The sequence below is a fragment of the Dermochelys coriacea genome, chromosome 7 (assembly GCF_009764565.3).
Source record: "Dermochelys coriacea isolate rDerCor1 chromosome 7, rDerCor1.pri.v4, whole genome shotgun sequence".
NCBI lineage: Eukaryota > Metazoa > Chordata > Testudines > Dermochelyidae > Dermochelys > Dermochelys coriacea.
Genome location: NC_050074.1, coordinates 96,813,968 through 96,837,909, shown reverse-complemented (window position 1 = coordinate 96,837,909; position 23,942 = coordinate 96,813,968). Strand labels below are relative to the sequence as shown.

Sequence of the window (23,942 nt, the reverse complement as noted above, 5' to 3'; positions counted from 1 at the left end):
TGACAGTGATACTTATTAATGGTTTTTGAGTGATGAAATAAAACCATGAGCCACACAGGTTATGATTAATGTGCCATTGAAACCCAGTAACATTAAATATCACATGAAAAGCAAAATGGTCCCTGCTGATAAAACACTTAAGTAGGTAAATAAGTAAGTAGGCCCAGACAGAGAAGGAAGCACCAGACACAGCCAAAGAAGCACTTGTAGCATGACCCTCAAAGAGAACCTAAAGTGTGTGTTTTGGGGCACAGTGTTGGCTGAAAGAGGCTTGCAACTGTGAACAAAGAAACTGCTTCCTGCTTGATTCTTACTATGTTCAGGAAAACATGATTTTGTTTATTTTTTGTAAATAAAGAGTATTACAGCAAAGAAATACCTGAATCCATCATCAATTTTTTTTATCCTTTTGGAAACAACCCACAAGACCCCAAAATATTGGCTGACTGCTTGGGTCAAAAAGGAGTAACAAGGTATTAAGATAAGTGAAAAATTTGAAAGGAAACTTAGTGAGTAGTGAACCTTGAAATAAGCCTTCATGAGTTTTTTCAAAGATCATTTTTAAGTGATGGCTAAACCTCTCGCTTAGGGGCTGACTGACTAATGGTATGTATTTATATTAATGCCTCAGATGAGATTATTGCTGTGTTTCCCCAATCCTGCTGTTACATGCTAATATTTGGGATTGTTCAAAGAAAGGCTCTGTTAAATAGATGCACTAAGTTAAGCACTGAACAGCTACATCACATTGTTAAATGATCTATCTTTATAAATATATTATATATTATGTCTTTTAAGATAGATGTGAGGATTTAAAGTTTTGTTGATATTAAGATATTATCATCAGATTACATTCTAGGGAATCACAGCCAAACAGCTTGTATTCTGCATATCCAGATAAGCATTAGCTGAATCCTGAGGTTTAGTGGGAAGAAATGAATGAGTGGCAACTTATTTATCTTCCCAGGTTCCAGTTATGATATTTGAACCATCACTTTCTCTCAGAGCGAGATATCTTTAACTTGCAGCTGTGACTCCATAGCAGATTAGCTGGTGGAGGGTGTCGACTGGATATGCTGAGTCATTGCATCCTAAGGAGCCCTGACCAGAGACCTCTTCTTGGCAAGTACTACCCCTCCTCCCTTTTTTTAATCGCAGTGGGGGTAAATGCACCCAGAGGCCTTTCTTGATTCAGTTTTACCCTGCTCCAGCTCCTTCATCAAGATGGTTTCAGTGATAGTAAAAGCTGACATAAAGATAATACTTTCTTGTTCCTATTTGGGAAGATGAGCCTCTTACCATTATTAATGTTGCTTGTTTGTCTCTTTCATAAAGATAAAAGGGACTGTTAATCTTAGAGATTGTGTGAAGTAAACAGTGTACTTTGGAGACACCACTGTGTTCATTCCACTCTTTAAAAAACATTTGAAAGCTAATTCATAAGGTCCAATTTGGCCCTCAGTTACACCAGTGTAAATACAAAGAAGCCAATAGTTTAGGTTCTCACCTGGTATAAATCAGCTTAGTTTCATTGGTTTCAGTGGAGCTACAAGAAGTTACAAGAGCTGAAGATCTGGCCCATGAAAATGAGTTATTTTTGGTGTTAATGAGAGCAGAGATTGTCCATCAGACATGGTGTAGGCAGGGGCCATAGAGAGGTCATCACATACAGTGGCCCTGTTAAAGGACATCTATCCTGAACTGCAATGTTCTGGTCCACTCCTGGATCCCTTTTGTGCAGACTGATAATCATGTAGTGATTTTGTGACATATGAAAGGGAATGAGAATGAGACCTCCAAACTTATTGATAATGCAACTTGGTACTTCGATGGATTTTCTATATATGCAGACCTTAAGGTGCTATAAAGAAGGTAGGTAAACATCTGTTTTACAGATGGGGTAACTGATAATCATGGTCTTTTGACTACCAGCTCCATGCTTGATGCACTACATCCTAGCTGCCTAATGTGCATTGGGCACTTAAGATCTGGTCCTCCTTCCATTGAAATCAATGACAAAACTCCTATTGACTTCAGTAGTGCAGGATCAAGCCCATAGTGAACATGTAAAATCAAGTTTCTAGAAAAGAATGTGGTTGCTCTGCTCCTCTATTTATGTGAATTTTGCCAGGAAACTGCTAGAGAACCACTCTGAAATTGAGACTGCTGTACCGTATGCCTTCTTGTTCTAGTCTTCTGGATCTTATCTGATTCTACTTATGCTTAAATTTTCTCTTCTGTATCTCAGTTTTTATTGATTGTTGCTTATGATTGCCGAAGTCATAATTTGGCTCTCAGAAAATTTGTTGATATATTAGGATACAGACCTTTTCTATGTGTTAAATGTGGCTTGTCTGGCTTTTTTGATATTCACAAGAATTTAATGTTATACTGAGAGGTACTAGTGACTGCATCAATCACAAGACTCTTTTTGAGATTGGCTATGAACACACATTTCAATTAACATAACTGTCTGGATAAGTTAATCACAAGCCCCTCACTTATGATAAAAGGGGTTGTGAACTGACCCAAGAATTTTGGACTGAATGAGTGGAGGGTGGTTTTGCTGAGGGGTAGGGTGTGGGGGCGCAGAACACACAGAACAAAGGAGACTCAGGACCAGAATGAGAGAGCCAAGCCACAACCTGTACATGTGGTGTGACCCCAGAGAAGCCTAGAGAGAGATGAGTCAGGAGTGCAGGCTGAACAAAGCTTGGGGCTGTAAGCTAAGAAACTGCACTTTTTGGTTTTGGTCCCTCCTGCATTCAGAGGAACAGGACTGTGGCGGGGCAGTGCCCCACCCCCTGAGAAGAAGGGCTGAACCAGGCCAGAGAGGCTACACAGACCTGCAGCAGCCAATCAGAGAAGGCCTGGGGAGAACCAATCAGGGCTGGCCTACACCCTATATAAAGGCTGCCTAGTAAAGAACAGGCCAGTTTCTCCCTGGTGATCAAGGGAGGAGGAATGGCTCCTAAGGTGAAAGGTAGCACCTTGGACAGAGCAGTGCTGGGGAAGGGCAGAAGGAGATAGGGAGCTCTGGCCAAAGAAAACCCCAGGCTGCTGGCCTAGCTACCAAGGGCTGGGCAGGTGCATAGGGCCGAATGGGAAGTGGCCCAGGGACAATAACAGGGAAAGGGGAGAGAAAGAGGGCAGAGAAGCTGCCGCTAGAGGGTCCCTGGGTCGGGACCTAGAGCAGTGGGTGGGTCTGGGTCCCCTTGCCCCTTGTACTACACCTGGCTGAAGAGGATTGTGGCCTGGTCCAGGCTGTGGCTGACCCCTACGATGAAGGGGCTAGACTCCGAGGCTACAGCTGGCCACTACAGCAGGTGCAGATGGTGGACTGCTGATAACGCCAAACCCCCGTAAGGGGGCTAGACCGGAGCAGAGGGCAGTGTCCTGAAGAGGACGCTGCCGAGCGAGGAGCAACACGGGTCCAGATGCCAGCAGCGTGAGAGATGGATGGGACACCACCAGCAGAGCGTGCCCTGCGGAGGACAGAGCTAATTCCCAGATGTGCCAGTGGGAGGCGCCGCAGTGGTGAGTCCCAACCCCTGTCACAAGGACCTTGTATATTCCTTATAAATAAAGAAGGTTGCAGGGAGGTATAGCTTATTTTGCAATAGCTGTTCAAGTCAATTTGCCTTGTAGACAAGCCAAGGTTTACAGGAATTTTTGCCCTACATTAATATTCTTATTTCAGTAAGAAGTTATTTTCCCTCACACTTCTCAAGCAATGTTTTTTTGCATAGAACCTTGCTGTATGGCTTTGATTCTATGTCAAGTGCCTTTGCTCCTTTTTTAAAGAGAAAATTTGTACTAAGTGCTGTAGTTTATGAATAAAAATTATTTCACAATCTCTGAAACAACTGATGTAAACTCTAACTTTTTGAAGAGCAGAAAGAAAGTAATCGAATACACATGTATTAAGGCTGATGTGGCAAATTTATAACCAGATAAAATGTAGTTTTGTAAGTAATAAAACACACATTTTTCATAACCTTGAAGATGCCAGAAGGTTTTTAGAAGCAAATTTATCACCATATCAAGCAGCAGCCAGTACAGAAGAGGACAGCCTATTAGGTGATAAAGCAAAAAAAGAACTCCATTATATGAGATATCTAAAATCTTTGCAAAAGACTTGACATGGCGGGGAGTCTGATTGGAATTTCTGATTAACATTTTTTTCTTAAGCTTTAAAACTTTAAATACAAAAAGAACATTTGATTAAATTCATGGAAAGTTGCCAACTCCCTATTTCATATTCCACATCAGTGAATAAAATTATTGATGGATAATATGTAATTTGTTGGTGTATATCAAGAAACTCATGCATGTTTTCTCTACTTGTATGCATGATTCAGTGAATAAATTAATTTTCTTTATTTAATAATGCAATGAAGAGAAAAATAGAGGACTGAATACAAATAAACAAAAGGAGCCATAGTATTTGCAGGGTAATATTTATATTTTCTAGCTTTTGAACAGCAGTGATTGATGTAATTATGTAAAATTGATATAAAAATGTGTTAGACTACAATGAAACAAGAGAGCATGCTAACTGATTCAAAATAACTTCTCCAAAATAGAAGCATGATGAATAATGTGTCCAAAACATAAGCATGGAATACCTTAGAGGTTACTGAAATCAATTTGCAAATAAAGAACAACTCATCCATCTTTTCACCTTAGTAAGAAGAAACAGAATGTACACTGTACCTTTATTAGATACTTCTAAAACTGCTCTATAGTAACAAACTTTAAGAAAAGTTTTGTGTCTCAGATCAAGTCTAAATTACCAGCACTGCAGTCTGTACTGTAAACATTATGGTTGGGGAGGTTGTATTAACAATTTTTCACTGGGATTTTGTATGTATGGCATTTTGGTTGTTAATTATTGCAGTAATCAACTTTTATTTACTTTGATTAAAACATTAACTGGAGAGAATGTCTTAAACTAAGATAACACCTAAACTATTAAGTATCCTTGCAATTCCTAATCTATATACAAACATCTGTAGATAATATATTTCAAATCTCAATAATTGTAAGTTGTAGCTGAGATACTTCAGGCAGCTCTAACTGCTTTTCATAGAAAATATTTTTCTTATTGGTGATGCCAAGGTTTCATGGGTAATGGGTGATGCTTTGACTCGGCTGAATAGATAACAAACGAGTTGGAGCTGAGCTGTTAAGTTTGAAGTTGTTCAGATTCAAGGGTTTGGTTCTGAAGATGGGGGACTGCTGTAAAGTTTGGATGCCAGGCTGAATCCAGTTCCAACATCTCCAAAGTTTGGGGTTGGAAAAAATCTGAGGGTTTAGCTCATATTTTTAAAAATACAATATTCCAACAAGTGAGAAGGTGACTCATTGTGCTACCCGCCAATCTTAAACCCCACTCCCACAATAACAACATATAATCCATAATGATACTTTGCCTTGCTTTAGCATATTTACAGCCATAGATCTTTAGTGCTGTGAAAAGATTTGAGCATTTTCATACCATTTTACAACTGAGGCACAGAGTGCATGACTTGCCAAAGATTACATCGCAATTCAAAGATACAGTCCCTAATAGAATCACTCTGGTCAGTTCACAAGACAACAACGAGGGGTAGGTTGATCATACATCCCATTTTGGCCAGGACAGTCCCTTTTATCAGCCCTGTCCCGGCCATCCCAACTTTTTTCGCAAAAGCGGACATTTGTCCCATTTGCTCTTGCCAACTGAATCAGTTGGCAAGAGCAAATGGGTCAAATATCCACTCTTTACCAAAAAAGTGGGGTGCAGTGCAGAGGAATGCTGTGGAATGTGGGGGCTGGTGTGGTTTGAGCGACAGCCTCGAGTAGAGGGCTGGCAGGGCTTGGGCGGGCAGCTGGGGCCAGCCCTGGTGGGTGTGGGGGATGACTGCAGGTGGCTGAAGGGAGGGGCTTGGGCCAGCCCCACGCGGTGTCCTGTTTTCCCTTTGGGAAATATGGTCACCCTAAAAGGGGGTCTTTTGTAACCACACTTAACAGTGAGACAGGTGAAGTGAGACCCAATAAAACTAGGTGGGAAATGGCTTTTCCCTCCCACAAACATTTAAAAAATTCTGTTCCACAACAGGATAAAACTGATGTGCTCTTTTTTGGATGGAAGAGGGAGAGAGGGGGTTGGATGAGTGTCCACCTCAAAATAGCCAATAGCCTGCTGGTGAGGGTACTCACCTGGGCAGTAGAAAATCCAGGTTCAAGTCCCTGTTCTAGCTGAATCAGGTCTTCTATATCCCAGGTTACTGCCCTCATCACCAGACTATTCTGGGGTAGGAGTTACTTTCTCTGGCTTGGTGGGTTTTTTTAACCAGAAATTCCATTCTGGACACGAGAAACATTCTTGTTTGAAACTGACCCTTTTCTGGGGGGAAAAATCAATCACCACTTTCTGATTTAAAAAGGTGGTGTGGAGGGGGAACCTTTGTCAACAAATTCTTGACTCTAATCCTCTGCCTACTCCACACAGTGATAAAGATAAAATAATGTTCTGCACTGAATAGCAACGTTTACAGGAAGTATATTGAGAATCCACCCTTTCCACCAAGCCACAAGACTATTGTAAGCCAGGGTTGCAATTGTGGAAACTGTCATCCCAAAAGTTCATCACAGATATGGGGGTAAAGTGGCTCTAGTAAAATGAGGTGTGGCCTACGCTATCTGAAAAATGCCCAAGACCAGGTGCTAGACCTTTTCTGTTGCAGTCCTGCACCTACTCCTGCCCTTCAAGGAGTTTACACAGATATAATTTAAATTTGATTGGAATCTAGTAAACAACTTGGTCAATGATACATAAGGAATAGAATCCAGCTCCCTCCCTCATAATTTATTTGGCTCTGCAGAACTTAAAGGAGTAAAAAGCAGTAAAACTATTTTAATTACCAAAATAAGCATAAATGGTTCATTATTAGATAACCACTTTTCAGGGCTGATCAATGCTTTTTGAAAGCCTAATGGGGAAAAAAAACAAATAACAAAGGATTCCTTTTAAAAACCATGGACATTCTAGTGGCAGCCTTTACAGTTCTTGTGTCATTAGTGTCTTGTGTGACTCTGTGCTGCAATAACCTAAAACTGCATCACTGAAAGCACAGACTCATTTCATATGCAGATGTAGACTAGGCAGGGTGTATCATTACTGAAGTACAAGTTAGGGCCCTATGAATTCAGTCACTGCCAATGCAATGTCTCTTGAGATACTGTCCCATCTCCTGGTGGTCTACCATTTGGTAGGTGTTGACTCAACCTTCTGGTTAGGTCACCAATTAGCCTTATACCTTTCAACGGAGTTTTAAGGAAGGTATTGGGTTCCCCACCCTCAGATTGTGTGGGACCTGCTATCCATCCATCAACCCTGAGGGTGTCTAATCCCAGCCACAGAGTTTCCAAAATCTATCCTCATGTTGCTTGCATGAAAACCCTCATTTCAACCCCTGTGGGTACTTCATAACAAAGGTGCGTGGATAGGGGAGTCTGGGCTCTCCCACTGTTTTGTTATATACAAAGCAATAAATAGCTACTGAGAATGATTAATAGCTAAAGCAAAGCTAAGACATTTCATTGATTGCAAAAGCAATTTGTTGAAAGTATACAAAAGCAATAGAGATTATTGCTATTGTAAAACAAATGAGAAAACAAGAAAAAGGCATCGTTTACTTCTCTTTGGAGGGTGGCAAAGTGCTTTGTACTCTTTCTTAGACTTTCCAGTGACATACACCTTGGAGGTGTAATTAGGATCAATGACTCATCAGATGCAGCTTTAAATACTGATTAAGTGATGAAAGGCAGATACTAGTCAATGGTGAGACTTTTTAAGGTGAATTGCTGGTGTAGAATAGGAGTGATATGACTGGACAATGACTGTTTCATGTGCTGATACAATTTAATTTTCCTGGCTGAAATTCTTTGCTTGTTGCATACTCCATATTGATTAAGTGAGTGTATTTGCTAGGTCTATGTCTGCAGCTCAGATACACTTGGCAGAGCTGAGGAGGATTAGGATACCATGCTGGCTTGAGGCATCAATACCCCAATCCTAGACCAGTCTGCTCCACGGGCCAAGTTAATGGGCTTTTCCAACTGTGGCCACTGCCCAAATTATTGCAGTCAGGGATCACAAGGGGACAGAGATGCCTCTGCCATACTTTCTTACCCACTATGTTTGCCCCAGGAAGGGTTGATTTAGGCATCACTGCAGTGGCTCTGACATCTGAAGTTCTCCTTATACCAGGGGAATCCTCACAGTGGGCAGCTTTGCATTGATAGAGCCACCTAGAAGTTACTCCCATCTTACAAAGGCTACTCCAGCAGTCAGGAGTTAGGAGCATGTAGCAGTTCCTTGGTTGTGCCCCCCCTTTTTTTCCTCTCTCTCTCTCTCTCTCCAGCTGTCCTCCTACACAAGGGGGCATATGTATAGGACCCACTTCACTGACCCTATGCCCCTCAGATTCTCTCATGTCAGGGGAATCCCGAGATAAGCTGGTGTAATAGCACTACAGGAGCAACACAACACAGAACTAATGGCCCAGTGAATTTGGTCATATTTTTGGATCTTAAAATGTGGCTGGCCTTGCGTGGATGTGAAAGGGGGAGAAATGGTAAAAGGAGCCTTCCCCCGTCATGTGAAAATAGTGACTTCCTATGATTGATGCTTTGGTGAACTACATGGGAGGTATCTGTATTAAATTTATGGCTGTTATATAGATGAATAGATCTCTGGGCTTGATTGTTGTGTTGCTGGCTAAGATTAGCTAAGGGCTAAATCAGTTAAATTAGACTTGGTTAGCCATGTATCTACAGGAACCAAAGTCGATGGCTGTAGACCTCTCCAATGGCCTGTATTAAAACAGACTATGTGTGTGGAATCAGATGTCTGGTTGATCCCATGGGGGCTGGGAACAGGTCTGAGCTTGAAACTTCAGGGGCCTTTAGGCAGGAAATCTTAAAGAGCTTGGAAGTGGTTAAAAGCTGACCATCTGTGACACAAGACACAGTCTGCAAAAAGTAGCAGGTTGTAAGGTCCCCAGGAGTACAGGGTAGGGGCTATTGAAATACGTTGGGCATACCTAAGTTGTGAGGAGAATGCTAGCTTAAGTAAGACAATATACATACAGACTCTTGTTTTAACTTTGCTATGCTCCTTTGTATAAATAACATTTTGTTTTGATGGAGCTGTGTTGAGTCACTGCATTTACCTATTGGCACTGTAGCCTGGGGATCCTGCCTGAAAGTGGGGTGAATCTCTGGATTCCACTCCTAGAGAAGTGCAGATGTGGGCTTTTTACCTGAAGAAGGTGCCCCCGGAGAAACTGCTTGAGGGGTCAAAGGCAGAGCTCACCCTAAAACCATGACCACTTCCTTCAAATGCTAAACAAGGAACTGAATTAGACTGAGGAAAGCAGGGTTTGGTGTTCCTAAGTTTATTTTGGCTTTTTCTTCCTATGTAGGCTCCTGCCTAGGACATTCCCCAGTCCTCAATTTTTCCCACCTGCCTGCTACAGACTTAAAGAAACAATACATCTTTTCTCCCTTTTTTTCCATTATATAAAACAAACTTAACAAGAATTAATATTTAACACCACATTATCGGTCCAGATGAGTCCCTGACTTCTACAGATCTGGGCAACTTCTAGCTTTAAGGAGGCTTTTATCGAGCCGACTCATTTGGATTATCAAATTCCTATGGCATAGACTGTGATTCAGTAGGTTTTATGGGGTCTGGAATGGCTGTACTTTTATCCAAGATAATTGCCATTGCCTAATTAATGACATATCTGAAACACAATGTCTCTTCTGTGCAGTTGATAACCTCCCCTGCTAGAAAGGAGAACTGCACATTTCCCTCCTGCTGCAAGGATAAGGGTTTAGTCTCTTCTCTCTATTTGCTTGTTTTATTTATATGGTGTATACTGCTAAACTCTCTCCCTTGCTTTTTTCCCTACGATGTGTCACTCTAGCAGCACAGTGGGGTCAGCACTGATCTCATCTCCTCACTGGAGGGGAGTCCCCAGTGGCATAGAGCATAGGCATATAACTGATGCATCCATTACCAAATTATCAATGTGTCAATATAAAATGAAGACTTGCATTCAGTTTATAAAAGATCCTACTCTTCACCACTTGCAAGGCCAACTGATTTTTTTTTTGTGTGTGGGGGGGCCAGGGGCAGGGGACAGGACGGTTGACCCTCTGTCGCTTCTTTGTTGACTAAAGGTCTCTGCAGAAAGGTTGTTTGTTTTTTGGTTTTTTTTTTTTAAACAAAACCCTGAAAATGATCAGACTCATTCTAATCACCTCTGGAAAAGAGTCCCACAGTCTAGGATCTTCTACTGGGAACATTTGACACCTGCTTCTGAGAATTTCGCACTGGGCTTCAGCAGCCATTGAGCTTTCACTGATAGCAGTGGCATTGACAGAGCACAGATGGAGAATCAATCTCTGAAATAGCCATGTACTTATGGGGCCTTAAAGATTAGAGCCAGGCATTGCATTGTAATCAGTAACAAATGGAGAGGCAATGGTATGTGGAGAGCAACCATCTGGCATGAATTCAACATTTTTTCCTTATTCAAGAGGTGAGCTGTTGCACATTACGCAAGCTGGAATTTCTCTACACCTTTCGGCTTTAGTTTCAGGTAGGGGGAGTTACATGAAGCACAGTAGCTAAGTTCTCACTGGAAAGAAATGAGGAAGCTGAAGGTGTGAGACATCTTAACCTGCTAGCAACAGAGACAAGATACATGCTACCTGTATCCTAGTTGCCTATCTTCATGTTTCACTGGGCATAGTTGTCTAGTCATTATCTTGACATATGCACATTAGCTTCCCCAGCCCGGGCCAGGTACTGGTGAGGAGTGCTATGTGAATGCTGACGCCCCCGTTTGCTAATGAACTATGGACATCTGTGCTCTTGAGAAGGGGATTGGAAGAGGGTTAGGGGATTTATATCAATTGTTGAGGACACCAGATAACTGCATAGTTCCACCATTGGTCTTGTAGCAGAAAGGCATTCTAGCAGATCACCAACTTCCTGAGCCTTGGATAAACCAATGTAATTGGTTTCATTCTCACATGGGTGGGGGAAGACTTTGGTTTACCAGTCTTTATGTGATTGTACTCTAATTGTAGTGACACCATAAATCTCCATAGAAAGGCTTTTAAGGAAATAGTTTAATGTGTGAGAGATGCAAGTGTTTTCAGAATAACTACTGTGCCTGCACATCAGTTACTTTTGCTTTTTAAAATTGAGCTTTAAGATGCAGACAAATTACTGTGAGATGCCATTTTGACAGCAGGTCAGTTACTATCCTGTTAGCATATTTTACAATGTGAAATTGCCAAGAGTATCTTGTTACACAAAAGCACACTGTTTTAAAATCAGGTACAACCTTTTTTTTTCAATGCTTTCAAGTGAACACTACTAAAATGGGTTATAAAGGCAAAGGGATTTATATGTGATCTTATAAAGATCCAATTACAAACTAATTGAGGCAGGATGGTTTGGTGGGTGATTTGGTGGATAAAGCACTAGACTGGGATTCAAGATACAAGTTCAATTCCCATTTCAGGCACAGAATTCCTGTATGACCTTGCAAGTCACTTGATATTGTAGTGCTTCTTTTCCCTATCAGTAATATGTGAAGAGTGACTCTTCCCTGCTTCACGAGGCTGTTTTGAAGATAAATCCATAAATACTGGGGGGGCATTCAGATACTATGGTGATGGAGGCCATATAAGAAGATAGAAGTTATGGATCTCTTTAAAAAGCAAAAGATATTAACCAGACTTATGACAAGCAGGATGGTCTAGTGGACTTACAGTGGGAGAGAGAGCCAGGGACTCCTGAGTACCAAACTTGGCTCTGCCAAGGACTTGCTTTCTGGACTCAGGCAAATCACTTCTCCTCTCTAGGACTAATTCTCCACTGGAGTAAAGGGGACTGTACACATTGGTAGATTACTTGATCTCTACACAAACAAACTATTGTGCTGGCTCTGTGTATTTGCAACTGAGGCATCGGGCATCCTCCTCCCAATCACAATGTTGCCTCAATGGGGCCTCTTCTGAGGCAGCACCGATGTCAAGAGGGAATTTGCCTTCAATTTCAGTGATTACTTGATCAGGTCCATGCTGCTGTACTACTTCAGTGGTGGAGTCTTCAACACCTCAGCCCCCAGGTAGGGGCATGTTTGTGGAATAGTTTTCTTCATGAACAGAATTTTCCAATGCTTTTCAGAAAAGCCCAGTCCACTGAGGCTTGCACAGCCTTGGTTCACCAACCCTTTCAGACCAACAGATAGATGGTTATATACAATTAGTAACCATAATGGGGTAGATTTAAAAATTCTAGTGTCATTAACTCTAATGCTAATGTACAGCAACACACTATTTACCTTTTTCTATAATGCATTTTCATTGCTGCCATAAAGACAGCTATTAGCAGAATGCTTTCCCTTGTCTTAAAGGCTATAATTGCTATAAAGGAGCAGTAGTTTCATAGACAGCAACTATATTGGAGCACATGGAATTAGAAAAAGCTCTGTTTAATAAAAGCAAACAGTGTGATAGGGTCTAAATAGTACAAACACATGCAATGGCTAGTTGTTTACACTGTCCTTCCCCACCCCGCTCCCCTTGGATCCTGTGGTATCACCCAAACTAAATTAAAATGAGAACTTTCAGAGAAACTGCCAGTAAACAAAGCTTTTAAAAATAGAATGCATCATCTACTGCTGTAACAAATGTGTACTTTTATCTACTATGCTGTTGCTCCCAAATTTTAATACAGTCAATTGTAATTATGTAATCTATAAATAACAACCAAACAGCTGTAATGAAAAGAAAGTTAGTAATTTACATGAAATACATACTTAGTGATACAATGTGCCATAAAAGTGATGTATCAGATTTCCCTCCTCCAGCTATTTGTGTTTCAGATTATATTTTGGAGATAATTTGTCTTCCACCAGTGCATTCTTAATGGCTAGGGCATATTCTCTTAACTTTTGACAGTGCTCTAAAAGTCCAGGCATTTGAAAGGATGAAGATGTGAGCCACATGATAACTAAATCAAAAAGACTTAATGAAGTAACGGTAAACAGCATGGCTTCTTTTTGAATTTGCAGATCATTAAGAACACCCAAAGGGGGGGGAGTTTGAAAATCATTTTCTCCATTTATCACTAGCTTAGTTCATGGTCCTGGGTGGTGGGGGTTTTTTGGGTTTTTTTTTTGGGGGGGGGGGAGAAAGCATGGGGTTCCCTACACTACTTAATGGTGCAATCACTAATGCCTAAAACACTGCAGAGGATTCCTGTGACAGAATGGAGGGGTATACGACACATGGCTTTATGGTTCTTCTTTTGATCCTACTTGCTACTAAGGGCTATTTTCCTCTGGGAAAACATGATGTGCTCTTAACCCATTTAGCTAACTCTAGGTAAAATCCTCATGAAGACAAGGCATTTTGTAGTTTTCACAGGAGTTGGCAGGTTGAGTTAAAGACTGTGGAGGAGCCAAGCTTACTCTTTAACCTGGGCTATATGATAACTCCCTCAAGGGAGTTCTCTCTATAAAAACACACTACAACCTGCCTTGTCTTCACTAGGATTTCACATTCAGTGGGTTAACTCAAATTGAGAATGCACCTTTTTTCCTACGAAGACACACCCTAAGGGCCTTATGACATACTTTCACAGGTGAAACAGTGGGAGAAGCCAAAAATTCCCCTCCCCCCACTAAAAAAAGTGCAACTAATAAGTGTGCTAACTTGTGGTGCAGCATGTCACCAAACCAGTTTGTTGCAGATTGAAGTGTGTGTCATTTTCTAAGATCAAAATCAAGATAATCTGCATTTGTGACATGCATCCAAGGAAGCATGTCTTAAAGACTTTGGTCCAGTTCCTTAGCTTTGGAGCAGAGCAAAGGAGACTTAAAGTTGCCTCAAGCAAGGAATGGGGCGTGGAAGACCAAGACATAAAGCTGCACATCTGGGGCTTTGTCAACCACTTCCCACCTAGGACATAAAGCCCACAAGCTGAAGGGCAGGGATGGTAGGGCCATCTTTCTAGTTCCCCATTCTCAGCTGCACATGTCTGAATACCTACTGAGTTCCTGCAGGGGGTGGAAGCCCACCAACATCTAATGGCTGCTCCCCTAGCCTAAGGGGAGGAGGCACTGAGCCCAGGGCTCAAATAAGGTTGGGAGACAACTAATGAAAAACAGACAGGAGTGAGGTCATAGGGTTAAAATCAAGGAGCTAAAGGGGGATGCTGAGCAGAGAATCCCAAACAGCACCCACTGTTCCTTGAAGGGAGCCCATGGACACATCCCAGAGGAACTCTACCCGGATATGTAACCTGAGGGAGGAGCAGAAATAGGTCCCCCAGTCACAGAGCACCTCCCCCTCCAGCATCATCCTCCTGCTATGACAGATGGCTGCCTTAGCCAACATCAGGATGCAGTGAGTGTAGATCAGGAGATGCAGGGAAAAATGCAGCCAGAACCTAAGGAGAAGGTTCTGGAGAAGCTGGAAAAGGGGCTGCAGCCTGGTGCACTCAATGTAAATTTGCACCAGAGTCTCCCTCATGCTGCAAAAGGGGCGAGTGTTGAGGGAGGGAGGGTGAACTGCTCCAGGTACCTGCCCATGCTCATGGGTCCATGAAGGAGCCACCAACTAAGATCCTTTGAGGGCCATTGGAGTAGGGTAGAATACAGACTTGCCCACCAGGATGCAAATCGTGTAGTTGAGGAGGCAGCCCACCATCTAAAGAGAGCATTTAGAATTTTCCTGTGACAGGGTGGTTTGTTCTTTTAAAGGAAGTAGGGCCTTGGGGGCATCCCACACCCTGTCCAGTGGTGTGTCCCTTTTAAGATTTGGTAACCCAGCTGTCTAGAAAAATGAAAGGCAGATATTGGAAGAGAGGAAGCAGTCCTGGAAGAATAGTCTGTGCTCTCCTGGCCATTACCTCTGTTTGGTGTAGCGCGTGCACGCGCTCTCTCTCTCTCTCTCTCTCTCTCTTTTCTGACTGGGATAGCTTCAGCCTGAACAGTTTCCTGCCTTCTCTTTGTTATTCCCAGCAAAGGATGGGGTCCCTAAGCAAGCTTCTCTTCAGAACTTCAAAATAGAATAATTGCCCACCATTATAAGGTACAACACAGCACTTCCTATGCAAGCCTATTTTATTATTAAAGTAAAAGTGTTACAGAGAAAACATTAAAAACAATAGAAGAACCTACATGTATGCTAATAAGCTTACCAGAGATCAACCCACCCCTAACATAGGCTCTGGCAGGTGCAGTCCTTCAAAACCACTTCTGGAGTTTCCTTGTGGTTTCAAATTCATCACTGCTTCAGCTCAGACCAAGATCACAGTCTTGGGGGACCTCAGTAAGCCAAGTCCTTCTAGCCCTTCCCTAAGGATGGGGCCCTCCGTGGACCAGAGGTCCTGTCCATTTGCTGGATCAGGAGGAAGGCAGGGAACTGTTCAGCCTGGTGATGGTTGGCTCAGAAGGGAGAGAGATGTGGGTCTCCACCCCAGAGAGATGGCAGCCAGGGGAAGATGGAGAGTGGGTGGCCTTGCTGTACCATAGAGGGACAGTACAGATACAGTTGCCCTGAACTGTGACATGGGTCTTCAATGGATGTGTCTCATTAAAGTACAGAGCTACTCTAAAAAGAGACTAACAATGACACCTTGACTCTCAATTACTTTGGAACAGAGTGAGCATGTGGAATAAATATTTCCACTACATGAGGTTGAATGCTTTTTCAGCAGCTAAAGATAGTGTCACTACTGGATTAGGTTATCCATTTGACATGTAAGTAATATTATGTTGGCAGTATCAGTACCAAACTGGTTCTTAATAAATCCAGCCCAGTGCTCAGACCCTACATACAGAACAATTAACTTATTCCAAATGGATAGCCAGAACCTTTGGCAAGCCTTCTAAGGCAGTATTGGTCAGTGAAATTAAAATTTGTTGAACTGGTCTGGGCCTGGATTTTTCTAATGAACTTATCCAAAGAAACTGTATCTACTTTTCATCAGAGCTGAATTTGGATATTAAATTTACTGGGACTATTCCCAGGATTAAGGGCTGCAGGATCAGACTTCTGTGTCTTGACTTTTTCCCCCTTTTCTGTAAAATGAGGATAACAACACTTCATGAAAGTGTGAGGATTCATTAGTTAACATTAGAACTGCACTTTACAAAATGTAAACTGTCCACCTTTACCTGTAAAGGTAGTTAAACATTGAAATAATGCTAATTATCTGATTTTTCTAACTGTTCCAAATTGAATGAGGGAAATTTGTGCAATTTTTAAATCTAATTCAAATAAATCACAAATCATTTATAATGGGAGAGTAAAAACTGTCTTAATATTGATCCACAGTGAGGAATTCTTCCTCCAAATGAGAACTGGTACAATTTACAATTGGTTGGGTTATTTGCTTAACAATCACTTTAGACAATCAAAATAATGTAAGTGTAGGATTCCACGCATATGAGAAACTTGTTACATGACAACAGAAGTAACCTATTTTGGAATGCAATCTTCTACGCTCCTGACTTTCCCACGGTTCCTGATTTTTATCTTGCTGCTGCACTCTAATAGCTGCTTGTTTGGATTATCCAACACTTCTCTTATTTGGCTCTGTTTTTTCAACCTGTGCAAGTCCGAGCAAGAGAATCAAGAGGCAGCACAGGCAAATAAAGGCTGCCTGCCCTTCCACACAGCATCTTTAAATCAGGAAGATTCCCCAGTCCTTACTGTAGTACTGAGGGTGTAGAACTGTAGTAGTGTGATGAGGAGAAGAGTGAAATCACAGGAGAAAGCAGGCTTCCAATAATCATGTGAAGGGGAAATGAGAGAAAAAACAGAACCCATAAGAAAGCATCCTCCTTTCCACTTTTAAAGCTTAAATGGACACTATGAGGTCAATGTATATGTTATGTAGAAAGAGTCTACAATTCCCCATTACCACTATCTTAGGGCACTTCTACATAAGCACTTACTACCCACCAAAGTGGGGTATAAACCTAAGTGCTTGTGTAGACATGCCCAAAACTATTGAGGTAGCCCCCATTACTATAGTACTGTGATGCTTCCTGGGTTGTGAGGCACCTTGCAGTGTCCACCCTTAATGTGAGGAAGCCTTGTCCTGCCTGCCACGAGTCAGCTCCCTACCTCCACAGGCAACATAAGCACTCCCCTCTCAACCTACCTGGATCTGACATCCCTCTGCACCCTAGCAGTAGGCACACTCCCACCACTAAGGCCCTCAGAGCATCCCCCTCAAGTGTCCAGCCCCTGCCCTGTTCCACTGAACACTCTCACTATTCACAGATTCACTGCTCCCAAAGGGACAATACACCCCAGCTTATCAATTACACCTCAGATCACTGCTCCTCATAACATACAGCACTTAGAGATAAATGTATAATGGTAAAAAAGTAAAAGTTTTTTTTAACAGTTTCAAGAGATGGGACGTAAAAATATTGGAAACAAATGGTTACTTATAAGATCATAACATGCATTCTGGAGCCTAGACTTGTTAGTTACTGTCATGCCTTACAGGACAAAGCTCACCCCAAATCCTTCCAGCATATTACAGCCAGTCTTGGCTGTGATCTTCCATTCATGAGACAAGCCATGCTGTCAGCTTGCCTCCTCAGTGGAAAAAATTCAGGGTGTTTCCCTGCACCCCTAGTTATACATACCAAATCTATTGTCTTTACCCTAAACAGGAGCCCCTGGCTGCTTGTTTTTTCCTATGTGCTTTCTTGTCAATTTCACAATCTCTTGATTAGTATTTGGCACAGTCTTTGGCAGACACTTCACAATAAACCCATGACGACCCAGATGGAGAAAAGCATCTCTTCACTCTTGCTCGCCAGGAGCATGTTTATCACATTCTGCTGACCTGCCGTAACTCACATACTTTCAGAACACAATTTTCAGTTCAGATACATAATTCCTTAAACATTATCCAAACATACACTTCACAATTATCATGGTAAGTGGGATATTGACTCTTGGTAGAGATCTCACATGCTACTCTTTAATGAATTATTATGCACATATCTGTCCTAAGGGACCCCTCTCAGCACCCAATCTGCCAGTTGGCATCAAGAGGTCCCTGGGTCATAAGTAACTGGACACCACACCTGTGAGGTTGGGCATTTCTCTTATGCCGATTTTACAGACCAGGAACTGAGGCACAAAGAGGCTAAGTCACATAGGAAGTCTGTAGCAAAACAGGGACTTAAACCCAGCTGTCCCAACTTGTAGTCCAGTATCCCAACCACTTTCTTTCCAGGTGAGGGATCCCCGGTGGTAAATTAAATTGCAGCAGAGTGTGTGCATTTGGGGGGATGGGACAAAATTAAACTAAGTTTAATTTAATGTCCAAGTGGAGTGAAAGCAAACAGAAAATGTTATCGCTGTTAAGGCCCTGATCCCGCAATCCTTTCCCAGATGCAGATCCCTGCACTTGCCTGGAGCCCCGCTGAAGTCACTAGGGCTCCAGGGTCCACTTCCATGAAGCCCATTGCAGGACTGGAGCGTGAGGTTTGAGGATTGGTAACATTCAGTTTCCAACATCAAGATCTGGGCTGACGGTTTTGGAAAGCCCTGGCAAAGGGCCAGTCGGCCAGTGCATGCCGCAGGCTTCGCTCTCCGAGCCCGGCAGCCCAGACACAAGCCAACCCTCGGGCATCAATCAGCCTGCGCGCGGGCAACCACCCCGAGCTCCGGCGGGGGCAGAGGGAGCACTGCGGCAGCGGCGCGGCGGGCGGGGGCCAGCAAATTGCTGCCTGAAGTTTGCTCGGCGTTCATGCGGAGCGGAAGGGGGCGGGGAACGGGGGATTGGAAGGGCAGGCACCTGGCTGCGCCGGGAGGGCGCTAGGGCTCAGTAACCCAGGCCGGAGCGAGCGGGCCGAGGCCCCCTGCAGGGAAGGAGGCGGCGGCGGCGGCTGCGGCTGCGGCTGCTGCTGCTGCCCGGGGGAGCTGCAGCCGGGCCCGCGTTGCTCGGGCAAGGCGCGGCGGCGGCCGTGCCCGTTACTGTGGGATCGCTGCCTTAGCGAAGCGGCGCGGGGGGGGAGGCGCGGCGTGCCCCGGGCAGGGATTGCAGGGCGCGGCCCTCCGGGGAGGGGGAGCGGGAGCGGGAAGCGAGCGGCGTGGGTGGGGCGGAGGGCTCGAGGCGCCTGTGTGCCGCGCTGCGGGCCAAGGGCAGGGCTACAGCCCGGGGGGCACGAGCTGGGCTTGGAGCCCGCAGGCCGGCTGCTGGGGTGAAGACTTCGCCCGCCACTTCCTCCCCGGGCGGCATGGAGGCTGTGGAAGCCGCAGTGGCTGGGTTTCCGGAGGAGGAGGAGGGTTGCTATGACTTCGAGCCGCTGCCGACGCTGCTGGAGGATGAGGTGAGTGTCCCGAAGTGCAGCCCCCCTTTGGCCAGAGCACGCCCTCGTCCCTGAAGAGCTCTGGCTACTGCGTGCGCCTGTGGGCGAGGCCGACCCTTCCCGGCCGCAACCTGTGGCCCCAGCGCCGCACTCGCTGGAGTAGCTTCTCGGGATGAACTTGCTGGGGTCAGCAACTCCGCTGCTCGTTCTGCGGCCGCGGCGCTGCTGCCCTGCGCTTCCCGGCCTGCCCTGCCCTGCCCTGCCCTGCGTTCGCTTGCTTACCGCGGTGCCCTGCGCTGTGCGAACTAGGCGAGAGCGGAAAGTGGGGACTTACTGGGGGAACTAACCCTGTGGTAAACGCAGCCTGGCTAGTCAAAGGGATATAAGTCAGCTTCCCCAGGGACCCGATCATCTGAGCTCGGTTGTAGGGAAAGAGCCGGATTCTCCTCCCATTTAAAAGTTGTGAGGGCAAATTGCTTTTACTCTTCAAAGCAGTAAGTTGGAAAGGAAATGTTCGGAACTGTCTTTTTCCTGCAAAACTGTAGCATGCAAACATCTCTGGGCAAGGATTTATGATTAGTGGTTATCAAAACTCTTGGAAGTCTTATTGCATAGGAACTAGAGAAATATATTTAGGGGCCATACAAAGAGACATGTTTCATGTCAATAAGATTCTCTTGCTCCCCTCTTCCTAATAATCCCAGAAACCTGTGTTCCTAATGGATTTACTCCCTCACACCCTGCTTCTTGATACCTCATATTCGTCAATATGGTTTAACTGTCGTATCATAATTATTGTCAAGTCTTCAGACTAATGTCACAAATGTTGGACTATGACTTCATTGTAGCATTTAATAACAATGACTCTTAATCAGACAAAATCACATAAATCCCCTTCAGTTAGCAGCAAACATTTTTTCTTCTGTGGAAGCTTCATTGTTGCCATGTTAACAGCCTTTAACAGGCAGTCGGAAAGGCTGCTAAGTCTGTTTATACTGTTGTTTGTTTAAATTAGTCATTAGTTGTGCTAAACAAACATGTAAAGATGGAACTGACTCTAGTTCTAAGTTGTTGTGTCATACATAGTTCTACGCTTGCATTATTGATCTCTTCCTTCATAACTCAAGGAATGATTTCGAGAGTGTTGCTTACCTGATTGGCTGGCATTTGGATAACATGGACCAGAAATATTTTAACTAGTTTAGTAATGGATACATTTTGCGCATTGGGTTCAGTTGTTAAATAGCACTTTCTCTTTCTTCTTACATCTCTGTCAATTTCAAGGGTAGAATCCGTCAAGTGGTAACTGTGAAGAGGGAGTAGCCTAAACCCAGACAGGGCTTTGTCAAGCCTGACCTTAAAAACTTTGAAGGAAGGAGATTCCACCAGCTCCCTAGGTAATGCATTCCAGTGTTTCACCACCCTCCTAGTGAAAAAGTTTTTCCTAATATCCAACGTAAACCTCCCCCACTGCAACTTGAGACCATTACTCCTCGTTCAGTCATCTGCTACCACTGAGAACAGTCTAGACCAATCCTCTTTGAAACCCCCCCCTTCAGGTAGTTGAAGGCTGCCATCAAATCCCCACCCCCCTTCTCTTCTGCAGACAAAATAAGCCCAGTTCCCTCAGCCTCTTCTCATATGTCATGTGTTCCAGTCGCCTAATCATTTTTGTTGCCCTCCGCTGGACGTTTTCCAATTTTTCCACATCCTTCTTGTAGCATGGGGCCCAAGAAGGATGTGGAAAAATTGGAAAACGTCCAGCGGAGGGCAACAAAAATGATTAGGCGACTGGAACACATGACATATGAGAAGAGGCTGAGGGAACTGGGCTTATTTTGTCTGCAGAAGAGAAGGGGGGCGGGGATTTGATGGCAGCCTTCAACTACCTGAAGGGGGGGTTTCAAAGAGGATGGATCTAGACTGTTCTCAGTGGTAGCAGATGACGGAACGAGGAGTAATGGTCTCAAGTTGCAGTGGGGGAGGTTTACGTTGGATATTAGGAAAAACTTTTTCACTAGGAGGGTGGTGAAACACTGGAATGCATTACCTAGGGAGCTGGTGGAATCTCCTTCCTTCAAAGTTTTTAAGGTCAGGCTTGACAAAGCCCTGTCTGGGATGATTTAGTTGGGGATTGGTCCTGCTTTGAGCAGGGGGTTGGACTAGATGACCTCCTGAGGTCCCTTCCAACCCTGATTCTCTATGGTTTAGAATCATAGAATAAGTTCTTAGCAATGCAAATAATAAATCATTTGGAGGAGGGACTGGCTGCAGTTCTTTTCACAAACTCAAGTAGGATCAGGTAATCCATTTGTGGACATTGTCCGGTGACCTCTGTTTCCTTGAGCCTGTCACATGGTGGAGAAGATTTGGCACAATCATTTTTGCTCTCAAGAGAGTTAAGTGTGAATCCAAATCCTTTAGCAAATTGGAAACTAATTGGGGATACCTTTTTATTCTTCAGACTGAACAAGATTATTGTCTGCTGCAGGTGTATGAATCATGATTCAATAAATTTTCCATGACTAGCCCTTGGAAGATCTCCCAGACTGCTCTCAGGATATTAAGGGTGCTTACTGACACAATTAGAGCATTCTTAGGAATATTCAAGAAGAGTGATTAAAAGCTGAAGACCTAAAAGTGTGGGTGGTGGAGGGGGAAAACAACTTCTTAGTCTCTTAAAGCTCTATAGAAGAGCTAGGCATTTATTAAATAGAGCTTGACTGCCATTCCTGGCAAGCTCTTAAAAGTCCCTGTTTGAATAGATACTCTATATTCTTGTTTTGAGGAATGTCTTTTTTGCTGTCTGGTTTGTCTAGGAATATTCTATTAATTCTTCTCTGCTCACTCTGTCAGATGCCTCTTTATATTTAAAATGCTGTCTTTCACATTTAAGTGTGTCTTATGGCATAGTTCACTGGTGGCAAACATCCAGGTTGGCTCTGGACCACAAAGCATGTGCAGAATCTAAGTTTTCATTTGTCTCCCTCAAAAGGTCTCTAACTTCATGATAAAGATCTTCCAAATATGCTCTGTGTGATATCACAAGCTATGAGTCTACAGATGACTATAAAAAATGGCTCTAAGAGTCTGAGCTCTCCTTGACCCTTTCATTTCATTGAGACGTTAACTTGAAAGCCTGTTGAGCCTTGAACTTGAAGAAAAGATTTTTAAAAAATACCTAAGAGATCTAGGAACTCAAATCCCACTAAAATCAATGTGCTCCTAAATCCCTTGAATGTTTAGAAAATCTCCTCAAGATTTAGCATTAGTTATTTGATTTCTGATACTTTTAAGAGAAGGGAGCATTGCAGTAGAAGAGGAGCCCAATAATATGGAATTGGGAGTTGTTACAGAGAGGGAGATGCTGAAGGAGGAAGTGGAAGAGACAGATTGGGAAAGAGAAGAGAAAGGAGAATCAGAAGACCAAAATGGTGGTGCTTCTAACGTTGGGAATACTTTTCCCATTTAGTGATGCTGAATGCAATGATAAGGAAGTAACAAATATTAATGACTATGTTAATACATTTGCCTTTACTCCATCCCAAAAGAAAAACAAACAAAAATCAATTGTTAGATATTTGTGAAATATATATTCTGTAACCCGAAATTCTTCACTAACTTTTTATAGCTAAACTCAGTTCTAAATATCTGGAATTTTGAAGGTCTGAGAAATGTCAGCTACTTATTAGAGCTTTGAGAAAATTGCTACTATGGTCTTTTCCTGACTAAATTGTAATGAGTATGTAGCTAGCTTGAAATTTTGCCCAAATTGTTTCATTTTTTTTAAAGTTGCTTGGGAAAGGCAAATACGTTTCTTGTGGTTACTGCCCTTATCTTGGGGTCCTTATGTTGTGTAGGATTGTCAGTTTTGATTGGACATATTCCTGGAGGTTTCATCACATGACACAATCTTTAATAAAAAAAAATCTTTAATTCCTGGAGATTCCAGGACAATCCTGGGGGGTTGGCAATAGTAATTGTTGTGTGATAATACAGTTATTAGGTATGGCACTTCTAGCCATAAGCGTTTTATCCAAGCAGCTTCCTAAAGCATACAGTAATAGAAGTTAGAAATTGAAAGAGCCTGTCAGATCTTCCAGTGCATCATCCTGCCAATGTAAAGTTATTTTCTACTCTAAACTAGACTGAACAAAGCAATACTAACTTCTAAATGTCTCCAACAGAGCTTTCACCACGTTTCTTGAAATTCCCACACAGAGCCTAATAAATAGCACAGCTGTGAAGACAGCCTTAAGGTAGAAGTCATATGTTATCTTGATCATTAGGGAGCACTGGATAAACAAAAACCCGGGGCAACCATCAGGTACCTGGAAGCTGTTTATCTAAAATTTTGACTTATAGCCGCCCCCACAAAAAAAAACAACCCAAAACATGTGTTGCACTACCTGAGGCTCACAAAAGAGTTACAGATGCTAATTAAACCTTGCAATGCCCCTTTCAGGAGACAGGTGGGGGAAACTGAGGCAAAAAGAGCTTGAAGTGACTCCCCCA

The 23,942-nt window shown here is 43.2% G+C and overlaps 1 protein-coding gene across 5 annotated transcripts in view; it reads left to right on the top strand.

The window, feature by feature from the left end:
- The first annotated feature begins 19,207 nt into the window (after positions 1-19,207).
- Positions 19,208-23,942, top strand: part of KNDC1 (kinase non-catalytic C-lobe domain containing 1) — a 137,584-nt gene continuing 132,849 nt past the window's right edge. For 3 of the 5 annotated variants that reach the window (XM_043518885.1, XM_043518886.1, XM_038411320.2), the window contains exon 1: positions 19,212-19,448. In XM_043518885.1, coding sequence (XP_043374820.1) covers positions 19,356-19,448 — 93 coding nt within the window. In that variant the 5' untranslated portion in view covers positions 19,212-19,355. Of the gene's footprint in view, positions 19,449-19,532; positions 19,922-23,942 lie in introns of those variants that run through there. The other 2 variants (XM_038411317.2, XM_043518887.1) reach the window with 2 other exon arrangements.